The sequence below is a fragment of the Pygocentrus nattereri genome, chromosome 30 (genome assembly GCF_015220715.1).
Source record: "Pygocentrus nattereri isolate fPygNat1 chromosome 30, fPygNat1.pri, whole genome shotgun sequence".
Taxonomy (NCBI): domain Eukaryota; kingdom Metazoa; phylum Chordata; class Actinopteri; order Characiformes; family Serrasalmidae; genus Pygocentrus; species Pygocentrus nattereri.
Genome location: NC_051240.1, coordinates 18,368,472 through 18,395,333, shown reverse-complemented (window position 1 = coordinate 18,395,333; position 26,862 = coordinate 18,368,472). Strand labels below are relative to the sequence as shown.

The following is a 26,862-nucleotide window of genomic DNA, read 5'->3' as shown; positions in this document are numbered from 1 at the left end:
ATCCAACAACCGACTCAGCGATTCATGAATTCCCAAGTCAACTTTATTCTAATGTCCCTCAAAACACAACCGAATATAAGCTCTCAAACGCTCTACAGAAAGAAAGGAGAGCTCCGCGGATTCAGAGGGGCTGTTCAGTGCGTCACGTTGTGGTGCTGCTCTGAATATGTCGTCGTTTTATTCGGCTGAATTGTTTATTACTCGAATTTCGCGTAAGCGCGGTGCAGACGCTGCAGACGAGATTCAGACCGTTTCGATTCAGTGAATCGGTTCGACCTGTTTGTTGACAAGAACCGATTCGAAATAACGATTCGTTCAGCAGTCGCCGCTGCGCGGTGTAAGTCCGCTGAACTCGCCGTCTGGGGCCACGAACTCCTCCAGGTACCGAGTCACCGCTCGGAAAAGACGTCAGCGAGGGTGGAGCGCGCGCACGTGCCGCCACAGTACGAGACGCTCGGCGCGCGCTGGAGCTCGTGGAAAGCGGAAAGTGGTGGCTGAGTTTCGTACCGACCCACGCGCTCTGGCCGCTTCTGGTACGCGCGCAGATGTGTCCAGCGGCTGGTCGCGGATCAGGGCTGGACACGATGAGCTGTGTGAGGGCCGCAGGTGCGCTGAAGCCGCGCGCTTGTCCTGCCGCTCCGCGCCGCTGAGCCTCCTGCATGATGATGAAACTCCCCACGCGCGCGCGCCTCCTCCTGCTCCTCATCCTCACAGGTCTGTTCAGCGCGTTCCACCTGCCCAGGTGAGCTGCAGCAAAGCGGCCTTGAGTGCACACTTAGTTAGTCTCTATCTATCTATCTATCTATCTATCTATCTATCTATCTATCTATCTATCTATCTATCTATCTATCTATCTCTGTCTGTCTATCTATCTATCTATCTATCTATCTATCTATCTCTGTCTGTCTATCTATCTATCTATCTGCCTCTCTGTCTATCTATCTATCTATCTATCTATCTATCTATCTATCTATCTATCTATCTATCTATCTATCTGCCTCTCTATCTATCTATCTATCTATCTATCTATCTATCTATCTATCTATCTATCTATCTATCTATCTGCCTCTCTATCTATCTATCTATCTATCTATCTATCTATCTATCTATCTATCTATCTATCTATCTGCCTCTCTGTCTATCTATCTATCTATCTATCTATCTATCTATCTATCTATCTATCTGTCTGTCTGTCTGTCTGTCTGTCTGTCTGTCTATCTATCTATCTATCTATCTATCTATCTATCTATCTATCTATCTATGTGAGACAGCTGAGCATTTGTGGCCCTGAGCATTATCCTACTAATGAAGTTATTATTTTGTATGAAAAGGTAGAAAAAGAGTTCATATTTAATTATTGCTGATCAGTAAAAAGAGAGATCTCGAGACTCACGGTGCTTTTTTGAAATCTGATATTAAGTGCGTTATAAAAAAGACATACTCAGGGGCCTCTAGTCGTTTGGGGTCGTAAGCAAGTGCTTGTCTATCAATCTATAATAATAATAATGATAATAATAATAATAATAATAATAATAATAATAATAATGATGACAATAATAATACTACTACTACTAATAATAATAATGATAATAATAATAATAATGATGACAATAATAATACTACTACTAATAATAATAATGATATACACACTCCTAAATGGTTTTCTGATTTTCTAAGAGAAAAGAAGTCAGCACATCCTCTACTGAGAACATACATAAACTAACAAATTTAGTTTAACGTCCTAGAAAAAAATGAGATGTGCCTTAACTTTCACTCAGGCCACGATTCATTTATTTCCCCAATACGTTAAATTCAGCAAATAAACAGTAACTGTGCGTTTAAAGGTGTGACTTATCTGCACTTCAAAACTTAAACAAAACACTGGTATTTAGCAGGAGTGTCCCCCTGCAGAGAGAGAGAGAGAGAGAGCGAGAGAGAGAGATCGAGAGAGAGAGAGAGAGAGAGAGAGAGAGAGAGAAAGAGAGAGAGAGCGAGAGAGAGAGAGAGAGAGAGAGAGAGAAAGAGATAGAGAGCGAGAGAGAGAGAGAGAAAGAGATAGAGAGAGAGAAAGAGAGAAAGAGAGGGAGAGCGAGAGAGAGAGAAAGAGAGAGATAGAGAAAGAGAGATAGAGAAAAAAGACAGAGAGAGAGAAAGAGAGAAAGGGAGAGAGAGAGAAAGAAAGAGAGAGAGAGGAAGAGATAGAGAGAGTGAGAGAGAGAAAGAAAGAAACAGATAGAAAGAGAGAGAAAGTGAGAGATAGAGAAAGAGAGAGAGAGAAAGAGAGAAAAAGAGAGAGAGAGACAGAGAAAGAGAGAGAGAAAGAGAGAGAGAGAGAGAGAGAGAGACAGAGAGAAAGAGAGAGACAGAGAGAGAGAGAGAGAGAGAGAGAGAGACAGAGAGAGACAGAGAGAGAGAAACAGAGAGAGAGAGAGAGAGAGAGAGAGACAGAGAGAGAGAGAGAGAGAGAGAGAGAAACAGAGAGAGAGAGAGAAAGAGAGAGATAGAGAGAGCGAGAGAGAGAAAGAGAGAGAGAGACAGAGAGAGAGAGAATTTTAGACCATGAATATCAATATTCGATCTAAAACTGGGTAAAGAACACGGTGAGTTGATGTTAATACCTGCCGCTTAGATCAGATTCTAGTAGAATGTTAGCACTAAGCTAGCGGCAGTTCACATGAACTTTTTTGGCAGTTCTAGATTAAACGCTGCCGTTTCGCAGTGTATAAAGACAGTCCATGTTTTATTTGATGCTTATAACAGACATATTAATGTAAACTTTTACCATCGCAGTTTTACGGCGACTCCTTCAGTAAGGAGCTCTGATGTAGAACTGCCACCACTGTGTTTCACTTCTGACCCAAACCTAGTTACACTCTCATACCTCTCATACTCCAGAAGGCCTAGAGTGACGTGTTTTCCCATTGTGAACCTGACTGGTTGATTCCACTCTGTTTCTAATTATTCGCATGGCGTTAGTGGTAAATCTGTCACGCCAGGCCTCCAGTCCAGCTCTGAATCCTAACCAGTGGGAGGCCGAGCTTAGCTGCGTAGTTACTACAGGAGGGAAAATGCACACTGGTCGATTTTCAAGTGGGCGTTTCAAGAATTTAACCGTTTTGTTTCTAACCAAAAGTTAATCAAAGAAGAGCACCACTACAATGCGTGCACAGTAAATACACCTAGCATTATGATTCCGTTAAATAAAAATGAACAACATATTACAGATGTGTTATTATTGTTTTATTCCTAGGCTTAGAAGGGGCTCCCCCCACCATATAGAGTCAAAAATGACATAAACAAGTTTATTTGAGATCAACAACTCACCACACACTGAGGCAACCTTGTGCTGTGCAACGCTAAACGGTGAGATCTTGTAACTTGTTGAGCTCCAGTGCAGAACTAATGAAAACAAACGTAGGACACCAGACCTGTCTTGGCTGGTTTGGCGGGGAAACTGTGTGCATTTGATTTCTTGCCTAACTGTCCCTATAACGGCGGTTCCCTCCACCCGCTGCAGCGTGACAGGCACCCCCCTCATGATGGACCCCAACAGCATCTGCAGGAGGAGCAAGACGGCAGGCGGCGCTCACGCTGAGCTGTGCCAAACGAAGCCCGAGATCATCCAAGAAGTGTCCAAGGGCGCGCGGCTTGGCATGCGCGAGTGCCAACACCAGTTTCGCCAGCACCGCTGGAACTGCACCAGCCACAGCAAGAGTCTGGGCAAGATCATACTGCAAGGTAAGCATCGCTTCACAGCAGGGAGGGGTGGAGGTTGGGGTTGGGGTTATACCCTCTAAGCTGCTGCAAAAACAGCTCTGTGTGAGCAAACAAGAAAGCAAGTGTTCCAGGAAAGCATGTATTTCCAAAACAGTGCACCACCAGTAGACACATGCATGTGAAAAAAAAGGGGGGGGTAATTTTAGTTATTAATTCCTGGAGTAGTTAATACAAGTGTCATATCTCTATCACTCATCAGAGGAATTACTTCCTGTCACGTTGTATAATAAAAATAATCAGTGCTCATTACAGTCGGCGCTTCTCTGGAGTCCTTCTAAAAATGTCTGAACTGAAAACTCCGAGAGGTCAAAAGATGGAGCTGTCTGCAGCTGAAAGACCGAATTCTCCTGGTAATATAATCTGAATTAATTCCCAGAAAGAGAGTTGAGTTGGAGCGTTTTCCCAGGCACTTACTGACATGTTGACCGATGCTTGACTGTAAAGGGTCAGCCCTCTGCTTAGTCAATGCTTAGTCACGGCTTATTCAGGCCGGTGTGCGTCCCAGGCGCACGCCAAGTGCTCTCAGAGACTGAGAGCATGGCAGGAAGTTCTCTGACAGATTACTAGAAAGTCTTGAGCCAGTCCCTCTTGAATGTGCAAGTTCTCCTGCTGGCCATGAGAGGGCAGCGTTTTTCAGTCTTATTGTGCTTTACAAGGGAATCAGTTTGAACAGCCATCTGTGAATATACACTATATTGCCAAAAGTATTCGGTCGTCTGCCTTCACACGCATATGAACTTGAGTGAGATCCCGTTCTTAATCCATAGGGTTTAATGTGATGTCGGCCCACCCTTTGCAGCTATAACAGCTTCAGCTCTTCTGGGAAGGTTAGGAGTGTGTTTATGGGAATTTTTGACCGTTCTTCGAGAAGAGCATTTGTGAGGTCAGACACTGATGTTGGACGAGAAGGCCTGGCTCACAGTCTCCGCTCTAATTCAGCCCAAAGGTGTTCAGTCGGGTTGAGGTCAGGACTCTTTATGGACCTTGCTTTGTGCCCGGGTGTGCAGTCGGAACAGGAAGGGGCCGTCCCCAAATTGAGGTCTGTAGTGATTGACTCTGCAGAAAGTTGGTGACCTCTGCGCACTATGCCCCTCAGCATCCGCTGACCGCTCTGTCATTTTACGTGGCCGACCACTTCGTGGCTGAGTTGCTGTCGTTCCCAATCGCTTCCACTTTGTTATAATCCCACTGACAGTTGACTGTGGAATATTTAGTAGTGAGGAAATTTCACGACTGGACTTGCTGCACAGGTGGCGTTCACTTTTAGAAAATAACACAAAGAGCGTCGCAGATTTTTGGCTTTCAGCAGTAAAGTGTGAGCGTGTAGAGATGTGTGGAGATCATAAAATACATGTTGTATTAATTTGAGGGGAGCTGTTACAAAATAAATAAATAAAGTAAAAATTTACATTTATTTCATGCAGTAACTGAATAATTTGCCTTATGATTTGGTCACGTAAATTCAGATGGACAATCCAAAATACACACTGGTCAAGTGTGTTTTGCGTCATTCACAACGCAACAAACAATGTGGGTGTCAAATCCAGACTAATGGAAGTGCTGGGATTCAAGAAGAGCTTCAAAGGTTCATGCCAGAAAATTCTGAAGAGCTTGGAGGGTGAGATGATGCACGTGCATCTCTCCTGCATCCGTATTTGAAATCCGCATCACCAGCGTAGCGACATAGTTGCTGATGCGTACGTTGTTACTACAGCAACCCATGCAGGTACAAAAGTATGCGCTCAATGATTTGGATGGGTGACTGAATACGTTTGGCAATATAGGGCAGGTCTGGACACACAAATCTGACCACTTGCAAATAACAGTGTGGACAGTCATCTCAAATGATCTGATTTGAGAAACAAATCCGAAATCTGATGCAAATATAATCATTCTATTTCCTCTAAATGACCAGTGAAGCTTCATGTGTCTTCAGAGTTTTGCATGTAATGTTGATAAGGGGGGAATAAAAGCAAATCATTTGAAGACTATTTTGGTCTTCATCACCCTGCATGTACCACCATGCTCCACCAAAACTTCAAAAAATGCATTTTAGTAAGTATCATAAAACAATATCTCAGGTATGAGGCAGCATATTTGTAATATTTCTTGTAATAGGCTTCTGTAAAGATTTAAGAGGTATTAAAACTGTTAACAGTTCTCTGGCTCTGTACCTTTCTCTAGAGTTTCACATCAAGCCACTCTGACTGACTTTGTTCACGTCCTAATTATTAATGTAATTATTCATAAACACAGATTTCAGTCCATGTATGCAGCCATGTGCCACGCATTCCATGGACTTCAATTCCCAGCGGCCCTTGGGAGATCACATGACTGCTCAGTCACAACCGGAAACGACATGGACTCTATTTCCCAGGAGTCACAGGGAACACACGTGATCAAGGACTCTGTTCAATCCACCCATCAGCGTTCACGATCATCTGAGTACTAACTTAGAACACCTGTGCTAGATGGCATTTAAGCCGGGCTTAGTATTGTAGGGTTGCGAAGTAGTGCATCCTGGTGACCTACTGAGCGTTTCTTCATGTTTCCCTTCTTGTGTATTTTGACCACTGCCTTGCCTTGCCTTGCCTTGCCTTGCCTTGCCTTGCCTTGCCTTGCCTTCACATCTGAGTTTTTGCCTTGCCCTTTTTGTACTGTTGCCTATCTTGATTGCTCCGTGTTTTGACTCTCTGGAATGTTTTGTGACTACGATTTTGGTTTTTCCTCTGGTTAGTATTAAATCTACCATTTATGAAGATCTGCACTCGTCTGAACTCTGTTCCAACGTAACACCATGTTGTATGAATTATTTGTTGTATAAGGAACGCACATTAACATGAGTGCCAATGAGACACAAACAAAACACAACAAAGTGAGACGAAAAATAATATTACGGAACCAGGAGAGAGTCCGTCTTTAAAGCAAAGAAAATTTGTCTAGATATTTATGTTCAGCCAATTCTGTAATTAATTCTGTACCAAGAGGGGAAGTAATGACCCATAATGTGATAGTTTGATTACTGTACAAAGTCAGGCCTTATTTCTGACACACAGAGAAGCCAGATAGACGTCAGTTTGAGTCCTTAGTGTAAACACAATTCTCTCCATAGCATCTGTACCACAGGTCACTCGTAACGGTGGGGAGCGGTGAGGCGGACGCATGTGCTGAGATAAGCATAAGGGCAAATCCAGGGTCATGGTCAAAACGGTCCCGGGTCAGATGGCCAATATGGAGAGCAGGAGGGACAGACATGACAAAATAAACACAAAACTCCAAACAGACCAGAAATAAACAAAACTTCAAACAATACATGCACTTCAAAAGTACATCCAACAAACATCAAACACGATCGAACAAATACCAGCACTAGACTAAGGAAAACGCAGGGCTTAAATACAAGAGGGCTAACAAGGGATCACAAGACACAGGTGGAAACACAGGTGGGGCAGAGTAACCAAACAGGGGGCCGGACTGGGATCAAAACAAAAAGCACGTGGACTAGACCAAAACACAACACAAGCACATGGGGGAGGGGGAGGAGCCAAGCGTGACATCACTAACCATGGTCTGAGTCCGGACCAAGACGCTGTCCTATGCGGACCTGGACCTATAACCAATAAACTGTGGGGAATTATTTCTTTTCAACCAGGTGGTCCTATTTTAATCAGCGTAACTTTTCTAGCGTTTACTGTACTGTTTTAGCAGCCGGAGACTCACAGACCAATCACATGCATTGTAAATATCACATGTGACACTACTCAGCCAATCAGATCTGTGCAATACGCTGGCAGAGCTGGTTTATGAGGAGTCTGGCCACTTCCTATTCCCCCCGTTATATCAAAAACAGGACTGCTAAACAGCGGAGGGTGCTCACGAGTGAGTCCTCAATGAATGGGAGTAAATGGAGCTCAACGGCTGAAAACGAAAAGTGAAAATAGTTTCTAATCACTCATCCAGAACTTTCCTTTCATTTTAGAAAGTAGGATGTATTTCACTCTTACTTATCTTACTTATATATTTTCTTTTTTCTACAGCAAACTGCAGAAAGGCGGGCATTACTGTTAGAGAGTGATGATTGACCGGTGAGCAGAGCAGCTCATTGGCTGTTTGCGCTCACTGACGTAGATGAGTCGCCGTTTTAAACTCATATAACTCGAGTTTAAAAGCTCTTAAAATATAACAGCAGCGTTAAAATGTTTTATGCTGTTCTGTGTTCAGAAAATGATTTTATTAATTTACATTAAAAGTGTTTTAGCATTTATGAACTATGATTTTGCTCAAATACTCCATATCAACCCATTCATTTTGGGCTCACTCGGGAGCGCCCTCTAGTGTTTGAGAAAACCGGAAGACATTGCAGAGTGGGAATTCTCCTCTCTGCAAGCTCTCCTAATAAATGTTGTTGAAATATCACTGAATTGTACTTTATTTAGTTTGATATTCAGTTGTTGATTGTATAAGATGATGATCAAATTGTAAGTCGCTCTGGATAAAAACGTCTGCCAAAAGCCGTAAATGTAAAATGATGATATAGCTACTAGGCTACTTCACTAAACAGTATATGGCACTGAATCATAATGCAAGTTAGACATTATTCTCTAACGGGACCTTATTGAATTTAATTAAAGACCCCTGTACTATACTGTAAACTAGGTTGATCTATACTGTAAACTAGGTTCCAATGAACTCTCCATTGTTTAATCTCCTTAAAAAGTGATTTATCTCCTGTTTTTTCTCTTCATTTGTTTCAGACAAAACCTAGCTGTCTTAGTTGTAACTTGAGCCAAGCTCACTGAGAAATAAAGGGCAATCTGTTGTCATTACAATCCCGTATGAGTAGGGCTGTCAGGAATGTGACACCGAAAGCATATTCTGTCAGGTGGAATTTGGTGTTGCATGATTTTGAGACCAAGAATTAGTGTTTCTTGGAGGAACTGAAGGAAAAAAAACCCTTCGGCAACTGGATACAGCATACATACAGACGGGTCTAGACAAGAGAGATGTGCGAGGAATGCGTGCGGATAAGAGAGTTATGGCTAATAAGGTAAGGCCTCAGATATTCAGGAGATGCCACAGTGATGAGAGGAGAGTTCACGGGTTGTAGAATATAAATAAGTGCTTTGTGATTGTTGCTTTTCATGCTCTAACAAGTACTGTGAACCCAGAGTAGAAGGCAGTAATGATTTGTTGTTTCTTGTATGGTTCCAGATGTTTTTGAGTTCTTTTTATATGGATGCTCTATAATTCATCGCTTTGTGTTCATCATAGCAGTAAGTCATGCGTATGATAAATGCTCATCGTGTGGCTCAGTGTACTGTACTTTAAAGGTATACCTCCAATTTGCCCCAAATGTAGTGGATCAGCTACGACATGTTTGATGTCCAAGTTTGTTTCTGTCATTTTTTACTGGAGCTTCAATGCTTTAGGTGCTTCGTAGATACTTCATTTACTTTATCTTCTGAATTTCTCTAAACCTGGCTCTAACCCTAACCTTAACCTCAACCCAAAACCTAAACCCAAACCTCACCCTGTTCCTAGCCCTAACCCTCTAAACCTGGCTCTAACCCTAACCTTAACCTCAACCCAAAACCTAAACCCAACCCTCACCCTGTTCCTAGCCCTAACCCTCTAAACCTGGCTCTAACCCTAACCTTAACCTCAACCCAAAACCTAAACCCAACCCTCACATTGTTCCTAGCCCTAACCCTCTAAACCTGGCTCTAACCCTAACCTTAACCTCAACCCAAAACCTAAACCCAACCCTCACATTGTTCCTAGCCCTAACCCTCTAAACCTGGGTCTAACCCTAACCTTAACCTCAACCCAAAACCTAAACCCAACCCTCACATTGTTCCTAGCCCTAACCCTCTAAACCTGGCTCTAACCCTAACCTTAACCTCAACCCAAAACCTAAACCCAACCCTCACCCTGTTCCTAGCCCTAACCCTCTAAACCTGGCTCTAACCCTAACCTTAACCTCAACCCAAAACCTAAACCCAAACCTCACCCTGTTCCTAGCCCTAACCCTCTAAACCTGGCTCTAACCCTAACCTTAACCTCAACCCAAAACCTAAACCCAAACCTCACCCTGTTCCTAGCCCTAACCCTCTAAACCTGGCTCTAACCCTAACCTTAACCTCAACCCAAAACCTAAACCCAAACCTCACCCTGTTCCTAGCCCTAACCCTCTAAACCTGGCTCTAACCCTAACCTTAACCTCAACCCAAAACCTAAACCCAAACCTCACCCTGTTCCTAGCCCTAACCCTCTAAACCTGGCTCTAACCCTAACCTTAACCTCAACCCAAAACCTAAACCCAAACCTCACCCTGTTCCTAGCCCTAACCCTCTAAACCTGGCTCTAACCCTAACCTTAACCTCAACCCAAAACCTAAACCCAAACCTCACCCTGTTCCTAGCCCTAACCCTAGTCCAAATCCTAACCCTAACCCCACCCCTATTTAGAATTAACAGTTTCAACAGCTTAACAACATCTGTTGAACATGTATAGACAATCTACAGAGGACTGTAAGGGACTATTCAAATGAAATGAGACTGGCTAATGCAGCTAACAAGAACTGGGAGCTAATACCCCACCAATTAGCGCTGTGCAGTCTGCACAACTGCCAAAAGTCCAGCCCCCTTGGTCAGTGTCTAAAACTCTGAGCTGAAGCCTCCATGATAGCATACTTAGCACCTGTGCTAACAAACCAAAACATTAAGTAGCACAAAAGGAGCATGTGGAAGCGCACAGAGAAGCACGTTTAAACACACTGCATTACTCAGAATTGATCATACACAGTGTTCAGTGCAGACATAAATGTTTGAGCACTGACAAAGTATGAATGTAGGACAAATAAAAAGATTCTGGGAAGTATATTGACACTAATCAAACTAGCTAAATCCCCTAAGATGAGCTAACTCTAAAGCTAACACTGAAGCTGTTCATTGCGATGTTTAGCTGGATATAGAGGAGAACTCGTTTTCTTGTACACAACGTCTTTCAGTGAAAAGGTTTGTGTGAGTGCAGTGATATTTCTCTTTATACTGAAATGAGCTCATTTGAGCGCTGTACAGTTTTGTTTAGTCTGATCTAACTGTCAACTGCTAAATTGACAGTCAACTGGTGTGGTGGTTGGTTAGCGTAGTGGTTAACACCTTTGCCTTCTACGCTGTAGACTGTAGACTGGGGTTCAATCCCCCACCAGAGCAAGCACCCTATAATATAGCAATAAGGGTCCTTGGGCAAGACTCCTAACACCATCTTGGCCTACCTGTGTAAAAATGATCAAATTGTAAGTCACTCTGGATAAGAGCGTCAGCCAAATGCCATAAATGTAAATGTAACTGGGGCAGTCGTTGGCTAGGGAGCCAACCTTGTGACTGGAAGGTTTGATCCCCTCAGCTGACAGTGCATGACTGAAGTGCCCTTGATCTAGGCACCTAACCCCAAATTGCTCCCTGGGTGCCATGGATAGGGCTGCCCACTCCTCTGGGCAAGTGTGCTTACTGCCCCCCAATGTGTGTGTTCACTAGTGTGTATGTATGTGGGTGTTTCACTGCATGGATGGTCTTAAATGCAGAGGTCTAATTCCTCTGTGTTCAAAACACAGTAGGTTAATGGTTCTGAATGAATTTTAAGTTAAGAAACGTTAGCTAGCTGATGTTACTCTTGTTCTTGAGCATTATTTAACATTGGACATTATATTAAAATGTCTGTTCAGCAAATACAGTAATAATAGATAAAGCTTAGCTTACAATGGTGCAAATGTGTGCCAGTGAATGCTGAGTGAGGCCTTGTTAACACTGAAGCTGTTCGTTGCGATGCTAAGTTGGATGTTGAGAACTCATCCTCTGGTACACGACATCTTTTAGTGAAAATGAATGATGCACGAGTTTGTGCGAGTATGAGTGCATTAATATTTGTCTTTACACTCAATATGAACAAATGTGAGGGCTATACAGTCTAATCGGTCAAGGTAACCGTCAACAGCTAAGTTGTCAACAGCTAGCTTAGCTGGCTAGCTCATGTTACTAGTGTTCTTTAATGTTAGTTAACATTAGACATCACATTAAATAAAGTTTGGCTTACCTTAGAGCAAATGTATGACCTTGAATGCTGTATAAGGCCTTCCACGTAGTGTGAATCCAAAAAATTAATGTTAATCCAAAACAACAACAACAAAAAACACACCCCTCCTTCGCTAGACACTCTTAACCAGAGCGACTTACAATTTGATCGTTGTACACAGGTAGGTGAAGGTAGTGTTAGGAGCCTTGCCCAAGGACACTTATTGGTATACTGTAGGATGCTTGCCTTGGGGGGGGGTTTGAACCCCAGTCTACAGCGTAAAAGGCTGATTGTGACTAATTGAATGCCACCACTGTTCTCACTGAGCGGCACCTCAGTTGTAATTCTGCAAGTGATCACAAGAAAACACACATGGAAAAGATGGTTCAAGGGTTCTTTCTCTTTTGAACCATCAGTTCTGTATAACATTTCACAATTAAATGGTTCTTTGCACTGTAACAATAAAAGGACCCAATTTGGTACTATACAGAACGATTTTCAAACAGGTTCTAGATAGAACTGTATACAACACGTTCTCCATTAATCTGAACCAACCACTTCACCATGCAAAGAACCATTGGTAACACTTTATTTGGTTGGTCCACATTACATGTACACATATGCAGTCGAGACTGACGCGGCTTTTTTCTGAATTTCTACAAACACCATTTCATTTTATAGTAAATTAGTTTGGGCTGGTTTATGTTTATGAACAGACGCCTACAGATCAACATAGTAAAGGAGCTCATCTGTGATCCTGAGTTTAAAGCCAGTTTTTATTCAACTTAAACTTGGAACTAAGTTGTAAATAAATCTGAAACTGAAACTTTGCTTGTGTGTAAAAGTGATTTCAGAGCCACTCGGTTCTCCCTGATGGAAACTGTTTACCTTCAGTGTTTTGTGCTTCTGATCATTTTAATAGACGTCAGCGTCACTAATTAATGACGTTCTATTAAAAGACTGGTTTACCAAGAGAGACGCTGGAGGACTTTCACCTGAAATGAGTTCATGAAGCCAGTCTGGTTATAAAAATGATAACAGGACATCAGAGCCAGAATTACTCTTTTAGTACTTTTACTTTATACTTAAGTACATTTGAAGGAAATACTTTAGTACTTTTACTCAAGTGGAGGTCTAAAGGGAGGAACTTCTACTTTTACTGGAGTAATATTTTACCTTGGGGGTCTCGACTTTAACTCAAGCCCATGGTTTGTGTACTTCGTCCACCTCTGCGTTTTTTAGACTCACTCGTGTGGTTTCTAACTCTGTTATGTATAAAAACATCACACACTCAAAAAGACTTCTTGAAACATAAAATCCATCCATACTTTTCTTTTTTTGTGATAGTATACAGTGTCAGGAACAAGATATCTTTCAAAGAACTGTTCATTTAAAGAGTTTTAACTCTTCATTCAACTATTCATTCTCAGATATTCGGGAGACGGCGTTTGTAAATGGGATCACAGCTGCAGGAGTGCTACATGCAGTGACGCAGGCCTGCAGCCAGGGGGACCTGCTAGAGTGTGGCTGTCTGACTCTGAAGATCTCTCCCAGAAGCCCCCTTGAGCGGGCCGTAGACCACACGGCCAGCCAAATCCCTGCGCTCCAGGACCAGCGCTGGGAGTGGGGTGGCTGCGGGGACGACGTGGACTTTGGTTACGAGATTTCCAGGCAATTCATGGACGCCCGGAGGCGAAAGAGCAAGAGTGACATCAGGACCCGGATTGATCTGCACAATAATGAGGCAGGAAGACTGGTAATGGCACAGCACGTTTCCCTGGCTACACACATGAAAAAGATGGTTCTTCAAGGGTTCTTTCTCTTTCAAAACATGAGTTCTATATAGAACCATGTCATGAATGGTTCTTGGCATGGTGAAAAGCTTGGCACTGTAACAATAAGAAGAACCCTTTTTGGTACTATACAGAACCATTTTTAAAAAGGTTCTGTATACAACACATTATCCATTAATCTGAACCAACCATGCAAAGAACCATTTAAGCAGGAAAAGGTTCTGAACCACACACACACACACATACCTTCTAAGCTGCTTCTCTTTCTGGCTCGCAGGGGGTGCTGGAACCTGTCTCAGCTGTCATTGGGCAAAAGGCAAGATACACCCTGGACAGGTCACCAGTCCATCGCATGCTGATAGACAGACGTATTCACTCACACGCTCACACCTAGGGGTGAGTGTGTGAGTGTCTGAATGAATGTGTCTGTCTGTTTGTCTGTCTGTCTGCATGGGATGGTCTGGTGACCTATCTTGCCTCTGTCCAGGGTGTATCTTGCCTCTGTCCAGGGTGTATCTTGCCTCTGTCCAGGGTGTATCTTGTATCAGGTGTATCTTGTATCCGGCTGCATCAAACCACATGCTGTCAATCATGGAATCTCCACTAAAATATGTAATTTAATGCATTTGCATTCTATTTTTCACAATGACCTCAGAATAAAGTCGGTCACACCAGTGACGTCCACTAAAAGCTTCACATCAAATCATGAGCTAAATGACAAAATCTCTGATAACTGAAAAGACACAGTGGACTCACCATGAGCTTTTCTTCATAGTTCTTCAGAAAACAGGTCAAAAGAAGTCAAGTGATGTCATCAGTGTGACTTTTATTTCAAAATAAGAGATTTTTTGTTATGCAGTAAAAACCAGTGACACGACTCCTGGGGACCACAACTTTCAGCCTTTCAGGTGTTTCAGCAACACCCAATGCTAACAAGTGGATATAATTAAGCACATAGCCTTGCAGTCTCAATAGACAAACACTGGCAGTAGAATGGGTCGTACTGAAGAGCTCAATGAGTTTAAACATGGCACTGTCATAGGACGCCACAAGTCAGTTTGTGAAATTTCTGTCCTGCTAGATCCACCCCAGACAACTGTAAGTGCTAAATTGTGAAAAAGAAGTGTCTAGGAGCAACAACAGCTCAGTCATGAAGCAGTAGACCATGCAAACTCACAAGTGCTAAAGTACCCAGTGCCCAGAGTGCCTATCCTCTGTTGAATCACTCAATAAGAGTACCATCACTGTCTGACCTCACAGATTCTTCTCTGGATAAACGTACAAAATTTCCCACAGACACCCTCAAAAATCTGTAGAAAGCTTCCCAGAAGAGTGGAAGCTGTTATAGCTGTGAAGGGGGGGCCAGCTCCATATTAATGCCTTGAATTATTAATGACATGAAAGCTCCTGTGGGTATAATGTGTAGGTGTCCTATGCTTTTGTCCATGTATATATATGTTTATATATGGGCAATGCTACTGTGTCTATCTGCGTACCTCCACTAAGGAGCTGGAGGTTCAGTGTTTCTAATAAAGTGAGTGTTGAGTGTCTCAAAGCTTCTGGACTCTTCGGCTGGTGTTGTGTAGGGGGCTGTTTACTCGTACAACAAAGAACACAAAGGCACTGTTTTCAGGATAGCGCCTGTGTTTTGGGTCCAGTACAAATTCTCAGAGATCTGGACCCTCTTCAGGAAGCATCAGATGGTTTCCAATGTTTCTCCATCAACACTGATCAGAGCATGCCCCACTGTCCTTTTATTTTTTGTTTATTTTGTTTATTTATGGTTTTTTTTTTTGGTCGTAGCATTCAGGTACCTGCAGTTTCATCAGCGTTGTTAAAGTGGAACTCCAGTGATTTTCAAAAGTTCTGAATAATTTAGTCGTTAAGATGTAAACAAGATCATTCAGGGTATTTTACTATGAGAATGTAAATTGGAGAGAACCTTACCAGCTCTGATTTATTTACAGTGGTGCTGGCAGGAACTATGGGTTGTGGTGTCTACAACACAAATAAAGCCATTTTAGTTACAATCCATTAAACCTACACGTGTGTCTTGAATTTTTAATGTAATGATGATGGCAAATAAATAGTAAATCTGAAAACACTACTGTTGTTAAAAATACATATCAGGACAAAACTTTATCTCAAAGCTGTTATAAAACAATGACATTAGGCTACGTATTTCAGACAGTCGTTTTCTGTGAGGGAGCTTTTAGACTTGAAGTCTTCAGACGCCTGGTTCCTATCACCACCACTGTGAACAATTCTGATTCAGTCAGTTTCTCTAGAACACACAGCGTTTCACATCAAACAGCTCTGTGTACCGTTCTTTACATTTCAACCCCTTAATTATGTGCGCATTTTGAAAAATCTGCAAATTTCCCTTTAAATTATTCAGAAGCAAACAAGATTGGTTAAATTGTCCACCTCTTTTGGAAAGTTCAGAAATCGGCAATAGCTGATTGAATTGTGTTAAAAGTGCTTTTAGTTGATTTGTATTCATAAGCAAGAGAGAAGTTATTTTATTAGATTTGAAAGTGACGAAGTTTGTTGTGTCAGTCCTGTTTTGTCAAGCCATAGTGCATAAAGAAGAGCCGAACATGTACATTTAATCAGCTGCATAACTCTCCATGTTATTGAATATGCAATTAGTGATTACATTTAAATATTATATTATATTAACAAATAGCTCTCGACTTTGAGGGTCTAGAAATAATCAGCATTAGGGCTGCAGGCATGACGCCCAATACTTGATCCACGGTACGATCCTGCAGCGATATTTCAATATTTGTGTTTGGGTTATTATTGTAATTTGTTCTGGACTAAATTATTTTTGTCTAAATTATTCATTTAAAAGAAAAACTTTCTGTTTTATCCGATGAATTTTACACATTACAGAAAACAGAAGCATGAAGAAGATAAATTGATGTCCAAATTATTTGTCTTATTAATGAGATGCTTTCATCTGTAAAGTAGACAAACAGCATTGAAAAACAGCCTTTATTTATATTGATTCGAAGCAGCTCGATCAGACTGCTCCTACCAGTAAGTTCACTGACAGAAATCTTGCTCTCTTCAGAAAGGAACTGCGCCATCTGGTGGACTAAGACAGGATTGCATTTGGGACTATGGGCTAGTCAGACGAGATCTTGCGAGGAGAACATCTGGGGACAACCATGAGAAACGTTGGCCTTAATGTGGGTGGGAATGTAGGCGCATTAGGGCGGGAACAAACTGAGCGTGAAACTTCTAAACCAATCGAACGCCTTGTGAAGGCGGAGCTCAAGGTAAAGGGCATTTATCAACACTGTCTGAGCATGTAGCATGAGTTAGCGTGGCTGAGGAATTCCCCAAAGAACTTCAAGTAAGCCTGTAGATGTATGTCGTGTCTGCAGAGAACACATTACATGTAGTTTTGAGGCCTCTGCCGTGTTCACGCTCCGACAAAACCTCATCAGGCAGTGTTCCTGAAGCCAGGCCCGGCAGCAAGATTAATTAGGCAAGGGGCATAAGAAATGAGTCAGGGGGCACGACTCCACCTATCCAGTCTTTCTCTATAATAACTCTTCACGACTGCTGCCTTTTTTCAGCAATACCATTACAACACAGCACCATAGATTCAGACATTATAGCAAAAGTATTTAAATCAAAATAATAACTTTAATGAACAGCAGAGTAACAACACCAGCCACACATGGAAACCAAATAAAACTGTAGCACAACAGCACAAACCTAAAAGTGATACACCCTTAAAAAGATAGGACACACAGTGCTGTTGATGCCCATCGCTGCTCTTACACAGCATTTCTGCTTTGTAGGGTTTTCTCCCTTTCTAACCTTCTGTTGCATGAGTTATTACGTGCACATGATAAACATGTTTTATTGTTATTAAATTTGCTCACGTAATGGAAATATTTGAAAATGGAAATATTATAATGGAAATATATTTTTTTTACTGGGGTATTTGGTAAATTGTTGCCATATGTTGCTAATCATACCACAACAGAGCACTATAAAATCTTTAAAAAAGCACCATAAAATGTCATTTTTCTCTAAACACATCCTTTTATTGAAAACAACACCAAACACATCCGATTTATGCTGGGTGAAATGTACGACTCAATATTTACAAATACTGGAGATGAATACAATTTCAGTTGGTATTTGGAACATATGGCAAAAACAACATCATAATAAGATTTCCTGGTCATGTGACGTCATGAAGTATTTGTCCTTATAATGTAAAAGACCCTTTTTCCACAATTAAATGGGAAAACACAGATTTTAAATCACTGCTTTTAGTAAAATTGAGATAAAGTAATTGTTGCCATATGGCAATAGAGGGTTAAATGTTACTGGAATGCCATAGCTCCTTGCTTAAACACTGCAAGACACACAGACAAAAAAAATAAACAGATCTTCATCTTACCCAAACTCAGAAGACTCAGAAGAGCTGCAGCTGTGCTGATGTAGCTTTTAATCTCCTAAGCAGTTTCTCTTTCTATTCCCTGCGGTGAATGTTCAGATGACTCAGCTGTGCAGTTCATCCGGATGTGCAACATAGTCCTTCTGTGCTCCCTGAAAACGTCCCTCAGTTTTAAAAATCAATTTTCACTTGTGACTGTGCTGGCTTCCCTGTGTTAATCCAAGATTTAGTGGTGCAGACAGCAGGTTATAATAGGGTTTATATTAGTTATAGTTTGTAAAACGTGATATTGTTGTAATTTCTTTCCAAAATATTCTGATGGGTCCATGTTTTTTGACCAGATTTGTCAGTTTCTTTAGGAAATCTGTTCTGCCAACTCCAATGAAGCCAGTATTATTTACACTGTATTTCCAAAAGTATTCACTCCCCATCCAAATCATTGAATTCAGGTGTTCCAGTCACTTCCATGGCCACAGGTGTATAAAGCCGAGCCCCTCGGCCTGCAGACTGCTTCTACAGACATCAGTGAAAGAATGGGTCGCTCTCAGGAGCTCAGTGAATTCCAGCGTGGTACCGTGATCGGACGCCACCTGTGCAGCAAGTCCAGTCGGGAAATTTCCTCACTATTAAAAATTCCACAGTCAACTGTCAGTGGGATTATAACAAATGGAAGTGATTGGGAACGACAGCGACTCAGCCACGAAGTGGTCGGTCACGTAAAATGACAGAGCGGTCAGCGGATGCTGAGGGGCATAGTGCACAGAGGTCACCGACTTTCTGCAGAGTCAATCACTACAGACCTCCAAACTTCATGTGGCCTTCAGATCAGATCAAGAACAGCATAGAGAGCTTCATGGAATGGGTTTCCATGGCCGAGCAGCTGCATCCAAGCCTTACATCACCAAGAGCAATGCAAAGCGTGGAATGCAGTGGAGTAAAGCGCCGCCACTGGACTCTAGAGCAGTGGAGACGAGTTCTCTGGAGTGACCAATCACGCTTCTCCATCTGGCAATCCGATGGACGAGTCTGGGTTTGGCGGTTGCCAGGAGACGGTACTTGTCTGACTGCATTGTGCTGAGTGTAAAGTTTGGTGGAGGGGGGATCATGGTGTGGGGTTGTTTTTCAGTTGGTTTTGGCCCCTTAATTCCAGTGAAAGGAACTCTTAAAGCTTCAGCACCAAGAGATTTTGGACAATTTCATGCTCCCAACTTTGTGGGAACAGTTTGGGGACGGCCCCTTCCTGTTCCAACATGACTGCACACCAGTGCACAAAGCAGGTCCATAAAGACGGGGATGAGCCAGTTTGGTGGGGAAGAACTTGACTGGCCTGCACAGAGTCCTGACCTCAACCTGATAGAACACCTCCAGGATGAATGAGAGCGGAGACTGTGAGCCAGGCCTTCTCGTCGTGTCTGACATGATGAATGCACTTCTGGAAGAATGGTGTGTGTGTGTATGTGTGTGTGTGTGTGTGTGTGTGTGTGTGTGTGTGTGTGTGTGTGTGTGTGTGTGTGCGCGCATGTTGTCTTGTGGAGTGACACGAATGTCAAAATATTCATAGTTTGACAGTCAATTACATTTTCTTCTGAACTAACAGGTTTAAATCTGCGCTTCAGGCTTTTTTCTGCAAAAATGTAACAGATGTTTTTTTTTCATTCTGTGAAACACTAACTTTTCATTAAGTTTAATTTACAACACAACATCTGTTATTTTATGTTTTACACATAGAGAAGGCAATAAACATTAGAGGCAATAAACTCAGACATCTGGTTCCTATCACCACTTTTGTGGACCATTCTGAATCTGGAAGTTTCTCTAGAATGGAACATTTCATGTCAGACCACTCTGACTGACTTTGTTCTTAACCACTTATATATATTATTAGTTATATAGAATTTTCAAGTAAAATGCTTCATTTAAAAAAGCAAAATTTGAAGCTTAATAGTCTTTAAAGGAAAAATATCAAATTAAGTGATGTTACCAAAATCTTTAGGACCAAAATGTCACCAAACAAAAATGACTTTCAATGTGAAATGGCAGTAATTTTAATGCAGTTTCTATTTTGATGTCTCGAACAAGTTAATGCCCTAATTTTTGTGTTAGGCTGTACATTTGGATCACAATAATTGTATATCGCTGTTGTTGGATCAAAACCTTGTATCTCCAAAACGGTAAATTTACAGGAGAAAGAAAGTGCCTACTTTACTTTTAATGGAAGAATTTTTGGTCATTTTGGGCCGTTTCTTTTGGTCCATTCATCATGAAATTTATATACAATGTAAAGAAAGCAGATATTTTGAAATTATGTCAAAAACTGAAAAATGACAAAAATGGAGATGCGAGGTTTTGTTCCAACAACAGCGATATACTGTATTTCACTGATAGGCTAAACGAGGTTATGTAGATAAATATTTTTAAAAATCACATTTTATCATATTTTGATAAAATAAACATGATCGTATATTATTTGAAGGGGATTATTTTCCCTGTTTAGATTTTAGAATCAGAAATAATGAATATGTCATCTTGCAGCTTCTAAGGAACCTTTTTGAAAATGTTACCATGAATGATGCTTTATGAATAAGAGGCTTGATTGCTGTGAGCTCCCCTGCTCCTGTGGCCTAGTGCGCTTTTCCTGCTTTGCCCCCAATCAGTCAAGTTAAATCATATCAGTATCAGCCAATGCTCAAGGTAACAACATTGGTATGGTTATCAACCAGTGCTCAAAGTTTCAATATCAGTATAATATTTCAGCGAATACTGAAGGTTTCACTATCACTTTCGGCCAATACTCCAGGTTACAGTATTGGCATTGGAATCCATATCAGCCAATACTCAAGGTTTTTATATCATTATCAATATCAGCTGATACTCCAGATTTCAGTATTGGTATTTCAATCTGCAATCCAAATATTTATTTAATGTTTCATTATCGGTTTCATAATGGCTATCAGCCAATACTCCAGGTTTCTATATCATTATTGATATCAGCTGATACTTAATATTCTAATTGGTATTGGTATCAGTATCAGCCAGTACTCAAGGTTTCAATATCTGTATCATTATTGAATTGTATCTGTGTTGGCCAGTATTTAACATGGCAATATCAGTGTCAATATTGATATCAGTATTGGCCGATACTCAAGGTTTCAATATCATTATCAATATCGGCCGATCCTCTAGGTTTCAGTATTGGTATTGGTATCGGTATCCAGTACTGGTATTTGTACGTGGACTCCAGATATTTACTTAAGGTTTCAGTATTGGTATCGGTATCCAGTACTGGTATTTGTACGTGGACTCCAGATATTTACTTAAGGTTTCAGTATTGGTATCGGTATCCAGTACTGGTATTTGTACGTGGACTCCAGATATTTACTTAAGGTTTCAGTATTGGTATCATTATCAATATCAGCCAATGCTCAATGCTTAGTCAAGGTTTCAGCATCACTATTGATATCAATGTCGGCCAGTATTCAAGGTTTCTGTATCAGAATTGGTCTCCATTATTGGTAGATACTCTGTAATGGCTAGAGTTTCAGTGTAGGGAAAACATGGCACGGTGCCATCTCTACTTACATTCTCTTGATTGCAAGTCTGAATCTGCTTTTTTGACAGACTTTCTGTTTTTGATGAGTTATGAATGAGAAATAAGTTAACAAAACATAAAAAGAGGCATTTCAAAGGGTTCTCCCACTTCAAGAACATGTATGGTCACCATATCATTTTTGACTCTGTACTATCTCACACCCTCTGTCCCTCTCTCTCTCTGTATGTGTCTGTTTGCTGGACAGGCTGTAAAGACCCATATGCGGACTGAATGTAAATGCCATGGTCTGTCCGGCTCCTGCACGCTCCGCAGCTGCTGGAGGAAGATGCCTCTGTTCCGGCAGGTGGGCGACCACCTCATGGAAAGCTACCACACGGCAGTCCGAGTGATGGGCAGCAACGATGGTAAATCCCTCGTTCCCGTGGAGCCGGATATCCCACTGCCGGGAGCCCACAGCCTCATCTACTCGGACGAGTCGCCAGACTTTTGCTCGGCTAGTCGCAGGACGGGTTCGGAGGGCACTCGGGGTCGGCTGTGTAACAGCACAGAGACAGGGCCTGGATCCTGCGACTGGCTGTGCTGCACTAAAGGACATACGCAGCTAACTCTGGAATACGAGGAAAACTGTCAGTGTCAGTTCCAGTGGTGCTGCGTTGTCCAGTGTGAGAGATGCACAGTGAGGGGGGAGGTCAGCGTCTGCCTTTAGACTACTCACTGACTCTGTTCTATGTAGTCTCAGCCTCTGATGCGCTGCCCACTGAGACATACAGTTCATGCAATATTTATTGTTTGCTAAAGTGGCCACAACTTTCAGGACTGTCAGTTGCTCTCTGATCGACTTTCTGTGCACTCCTCCATGCACCATTTATTTTTTTTTTTTAGGTATAACTTTCTTTGAAGGCTGCCTACACAGGGAGTTCATAACACATGCATAAGCAATGAACAATGTATTTAAAAAGCAGTGTATTTATGAAAAGCTTACATTATTATTTGCAAAGTGACTTAAGGTGCCTTCTGAAGTACATTCACATTGCATTGACAGAGGTCTTAGAATTGAAGGGCTCTTAAACTAATGTTACACACATTCATAACACTGTTATGCAGCAATGTTTTCAATGTAACAGAACTGATGATACTTCATAATGATGTGGTGGAATTGCACAAATGACCATCGTTTAAGTTTAAAGGCCTTCACAGTACTGTGCAGAAGTCAGGGACCACCCTTTATTTACTTAATTTCCACTCAAAACGGCCAAAGTTATTCATCCGGAAAAACATATTTAACAGAATATGCACTTCCAGCACAAATATAATATACGTTGCTCAGTATTTAGTGTGTCCATCCTTCGTACATACCACAACTTCCATTCTTTTTCAGAGACTTGCTTTCCATTTTTTAAAGAAATCTGCAGTGAAAAATATCCCTGCAGATTTCTGCCTGTCTTACATTTGGAAGTTGGTTACGTTTTCCAAGTATGCTTCTTCTTCTTTGTTTAATTCGTAAAGAAGCTTCTTCTTTTTTGTCTGTTTCCTTTTCCCAGTGCGGTTCTTCTTGACAGCTACACGTCCTTTCCGACTCATAGTATTGAGTGGTCTTCTCACAGTGAAAGGATGGACAGAAATGCCTGTGGATGTTTTCAGATCTGCAGCAGCTTGATTTTCTCCTCTCTCTCAGAGCTGAAAGCTTGCAGTGCTGTTTATCTGATTGTGGTAGTTTTGAGGTCTCGAAACTCCTATTTTTTCATCTAGGGCGTTTTCACAATAGAGCTTTTTTCTGAACCCAAGACCCCTTGCTCTGCAAGTTCGGTACATTTGGTCAAATGTGAAAGCTGTTTTCGAGGCTGGGAGTGGTCAAGAGAACTCTGGCCCTCCTGAAATCGTTGGTCAGGGGTTTTCTTCCAGCTGTCCACTGCGCATGTGAACAGCATCTGCTTCCAGTGCCGTGTGTGAGGTTGCATGATTCATTCGTTTGTAGCATAAGCGCTTCAACTTATCGCGTTACTTCCCTTGTCCAGTTTTGTGATGGTGGGGAAAGAATTTCTGTGGACAAAAAGTCCTGTTCTTTCCCACTTGAGTATTGGTATGTGGGGAAAATAATAAGAAGCAGGAAACAAATGAAGCTAGTGCCTAACATTTTGCAAACCTGCATGCAGAAAAGTGATGAATGGAATTGTGAAATCAATTCCCGATTCAGATGGAATTCTTGCGTGTGAAAACAAACCAGCTATAATGACCCCCTCCACAAAATGAGCTGATAATCAGTCCTGGGTGACTCCAGTACTCCAGTATTCTTGGGGAATAAGTGTGAAAATACCCTAATTTTCCTTTGACGTTCTTTTTCCTTATGTACATCAATTATTTTACATTTACATTTATGGCATTTGGCTGACACTCTTATCCAGAGTGACTTACAATTTGATCATTTTACACAGGGAGGCCAAGGCGGTGTTAGGAGTCTTGCCCAAGGACTTCTATTGGTATAGTGTAGGGTGCTTACCCAGGTGGGGATTGAACCCCAGTCTACAGTGTAGAAGGCAGAGGTGTTAACCACTACACTAACCAACCAACAATTATCTTATTCAGATTCAGATTCAGATTCCTTTATTTATCCCAGGGGGAAATTGCAGTTGTTACAGTTGCAGCCATTTATGTAAAAATAAACACTTTACTAATAATTTAAGACAATATAGAGAATTTACAGTATGTACACCAGATTTAAGTACTTAAGAAATAGTAAGGTGGCAGTGATTGTGATAGTAATATGAAACATCAGGTATAAAGCAGTTAAGTTATATCTAATCTTCTCAGAAATATCTCCTAAAAATGAAAAGACTGTACTTAATATCTGTTTTGGAAATCAATTAAGGGTTTTCTTTGACTTTTACACAGCACTGTATGTCAACATAAAGACATTTACTTCATGAAACATCTTTTATCATCTTGTGAGCAGTGATGCTGTCTATAAATACTGTGTGAAATCTTGTTGTGAAATCTTCATGTAGGCTGCCTTCAAATAAAGTGTTATCTTTTTTGTTTTTCAAGCCAAATACAAGCTGGTCACCAGCCTCATGTACTTAGAAGTTATTCAAGAGTTTTATGTGGAGCAATTAATAGCAAGTACATACAATTTACTCATCTCTCAAAGGATTCAAGCACCATTTTTACAGTCATATGCCAATTTTTGTCCTGCAGAAACAAAGGCTTGTGGATGGTTAGGTTGAATGTCAGTCAAACAGCCCATTCCTGTCAAATAAGGTGGTCCTTGGACAAGCTCAGCGACAAAACCCCCAGACTCTCTGCTAATATATATTAGACTCTTATTGGTCTGCACACCTCAAATGATGATGATGGTTGAACTACCACTGTAAACATGTTTGATGGTGCACTGAAGCTACTATAACAAGACATCGAGGCATCGAGGAATAAGGAAGCTATACTATGTTAACACGTCAATGCAACTGAATATTGTCTCGGATTGAAATTTCCCCTCTTTGGTTCTTAGACCATAGGAACAATCTTGTGGTTTAGCTTTCCTCCCAGTGTCCCTCACAGACTTCCATAGACCTACAATAGTAATGATTGTATATATATATATTTTTTTTTTTTTTTTTTTTTTCATCCCACAACCGGGGAAATTCCACCTCCGCATTTAACCCATCTGTGAAGTGAAACACCACATACACACTAGTGAACACACACACTAGGGGGCAGTAAGCACACTTGCCCGGAGCGGTGGGCAGCCCTATCCACGGCGCCCGCGGAGCAGTTGGGGGTTAGGTGTCTTGCTCAAGGACACCTCAGTCATGGACTGTCGGCACTGGGGATCGAACCGGCAACCTTCCGGTCACAGGGCCAGCTCCCTAACCTCCAGCCCACGACTGCTCCAACCCACGACTGCTATACTGCTGTAAATAAATTTGATACAGACTAGCTATCATAACTAGAAGACACTGAGGAAGCTGCTGAAGCTGTGCTATGTTAATAATAAATTGCTGCATGAATTATTGTGTAGGAAATAAAATTTCCCCTTGTCTGTGGACCATGGAGATCAAGTGTTATGGTCAAACTGTTACCCTTTTGACTGCTGTAGATGTATAATGATGGAAACATTGCTGTAAATAAGGCTGGTAGGCTTTTGTTTTCTGCCTGCTACCATGGATATTTTATTTTATTTTTATTTCATTCTTATGTGTATCAAGATTAGAAGTGATTCACACATTGTTGGATTCGCAGATGTGTGTGAGATTAGGTTTCTACCAGAGCTCAAACTCTGCTTTTAACGTCAGGTGCAGACTAAATACTTTTCTGCTTAGCACGTTCAGTCATTAAAGAAAAAAAAGCAACCCAGCCGTCTGTGCAACCTAGATTAGTCTATTTCTGAGGATTATAACAGATTTGGTGAAAATGGGTTGAGTTGGGGAAGTTGTGGCTGATTATATCCTGGGACTCTTTGTCTCTCAATGCAAGTGAATTGGTTCACAAGCAGATCTTGACCTCGCCAACATGGCGGACGCACAGACGTATTGCCTCAGATATAAAACAGCAGACAATGCAGTGTCTAGGTATGAATATCTATGCCTGCTACTAGCATTAAGTACGCAATGCCACCACCTGCTGGCGTGGTGCTCTTATTACATTAAAATAACATCATACTACATTAAAATGTCATCTTTCACTGGCTTGAGGACCAGCTAGAAGTGTCATATTAACCCAGATTAACTGTTTTTTGGTCATTTTATGCCTTCATTCCTATGCACAGACATGTTGGGGGGCAGGGGCTCAAAGGAAATAAAAAGGGCAATTTGAAGGTGAATGCAATCTAATTGATTTCATAGCATCTGACAGACATTTTTATATAGACAGTCAGTCTAAATTAATGCAGCCTAGTGTCAGAACCCTGCTGAAAAAAGACCATTACACCCATTAGGTTTAAAACCCGATTGTTTTTTGCTTTCTGATGGAAATTGGCTTAATGGTTACCATCACAGACCGCTCGTTTCCAGTTGGTCACCTTTAGATCCCATTAAAAAAACATTAAACGCCTTTAGAATCAGGATCAGATTGCCTGTTAAACCATTAGAATCCTTTGCACCGTGACATCAACCCATAAGGAAAACACAAAGTACCATTACTGGACATCAGGAACCAACAGAAATGTTTAACAGTTTCTTTCATTATTTTCCTAAATCTTTCCCAAAGGCACTTTCCCGAAGGAGGAATTCCAATTTTCAAAATTCCTGCAT

General features: G+C 41.5%; 1 protein-coding gene across 1 annotated transcript; it reads left to right on the top strand.

Moving 5' to 3' along the window:
- The first annotated feature begins 350 nt into the window (after positions 1-350).
- Positions 351-23,183, top strand: wnt6a (wingless-type MMTV integration site family, member 6a). The gene is made up of 4 exons (XM_017715230.2): positions 351-742; positions 3,518-3,738; positions 13,281-13,606; positions 21,864-23,183. Exons 1-4 carry the CDS (start codon positions 660-662, stop codon positions 22,323-22,325), a joined length of 1,092 nt encoding a protein of 363 aa, XP_017570719.1. The 5' UTR covers positions 351-659; the 3' UTR covers positions 22,326-23,183.
- Positions 23,184-26,862: the final 3,679 nt, after the last annotated feature.

Bases quoted from the DNA above. Each gene is read 5' to 3' on its own strand.
- wnt6a (XM_017715230.2), top strand. From the start codon at position 660: ATGATGATGAAACTCCCCACGCGCGCGCGCCTCCTCCTGCTCCTCATC. The intron at 3,739-13,280 runs GTAAGCATCGCT...ATTCATTCTCAG, and splicing joins GGGCAAGATCATACTGCAAG to ATATTCGGGAGACGGCGTTT. The intron at 13,607-21,863 runs GTAATGGCACAG...TTTGCTGGACAG, and splicing joins ATAATGAGGCAGGAAGACTG to GCTGTAAAGACCCATATGCG.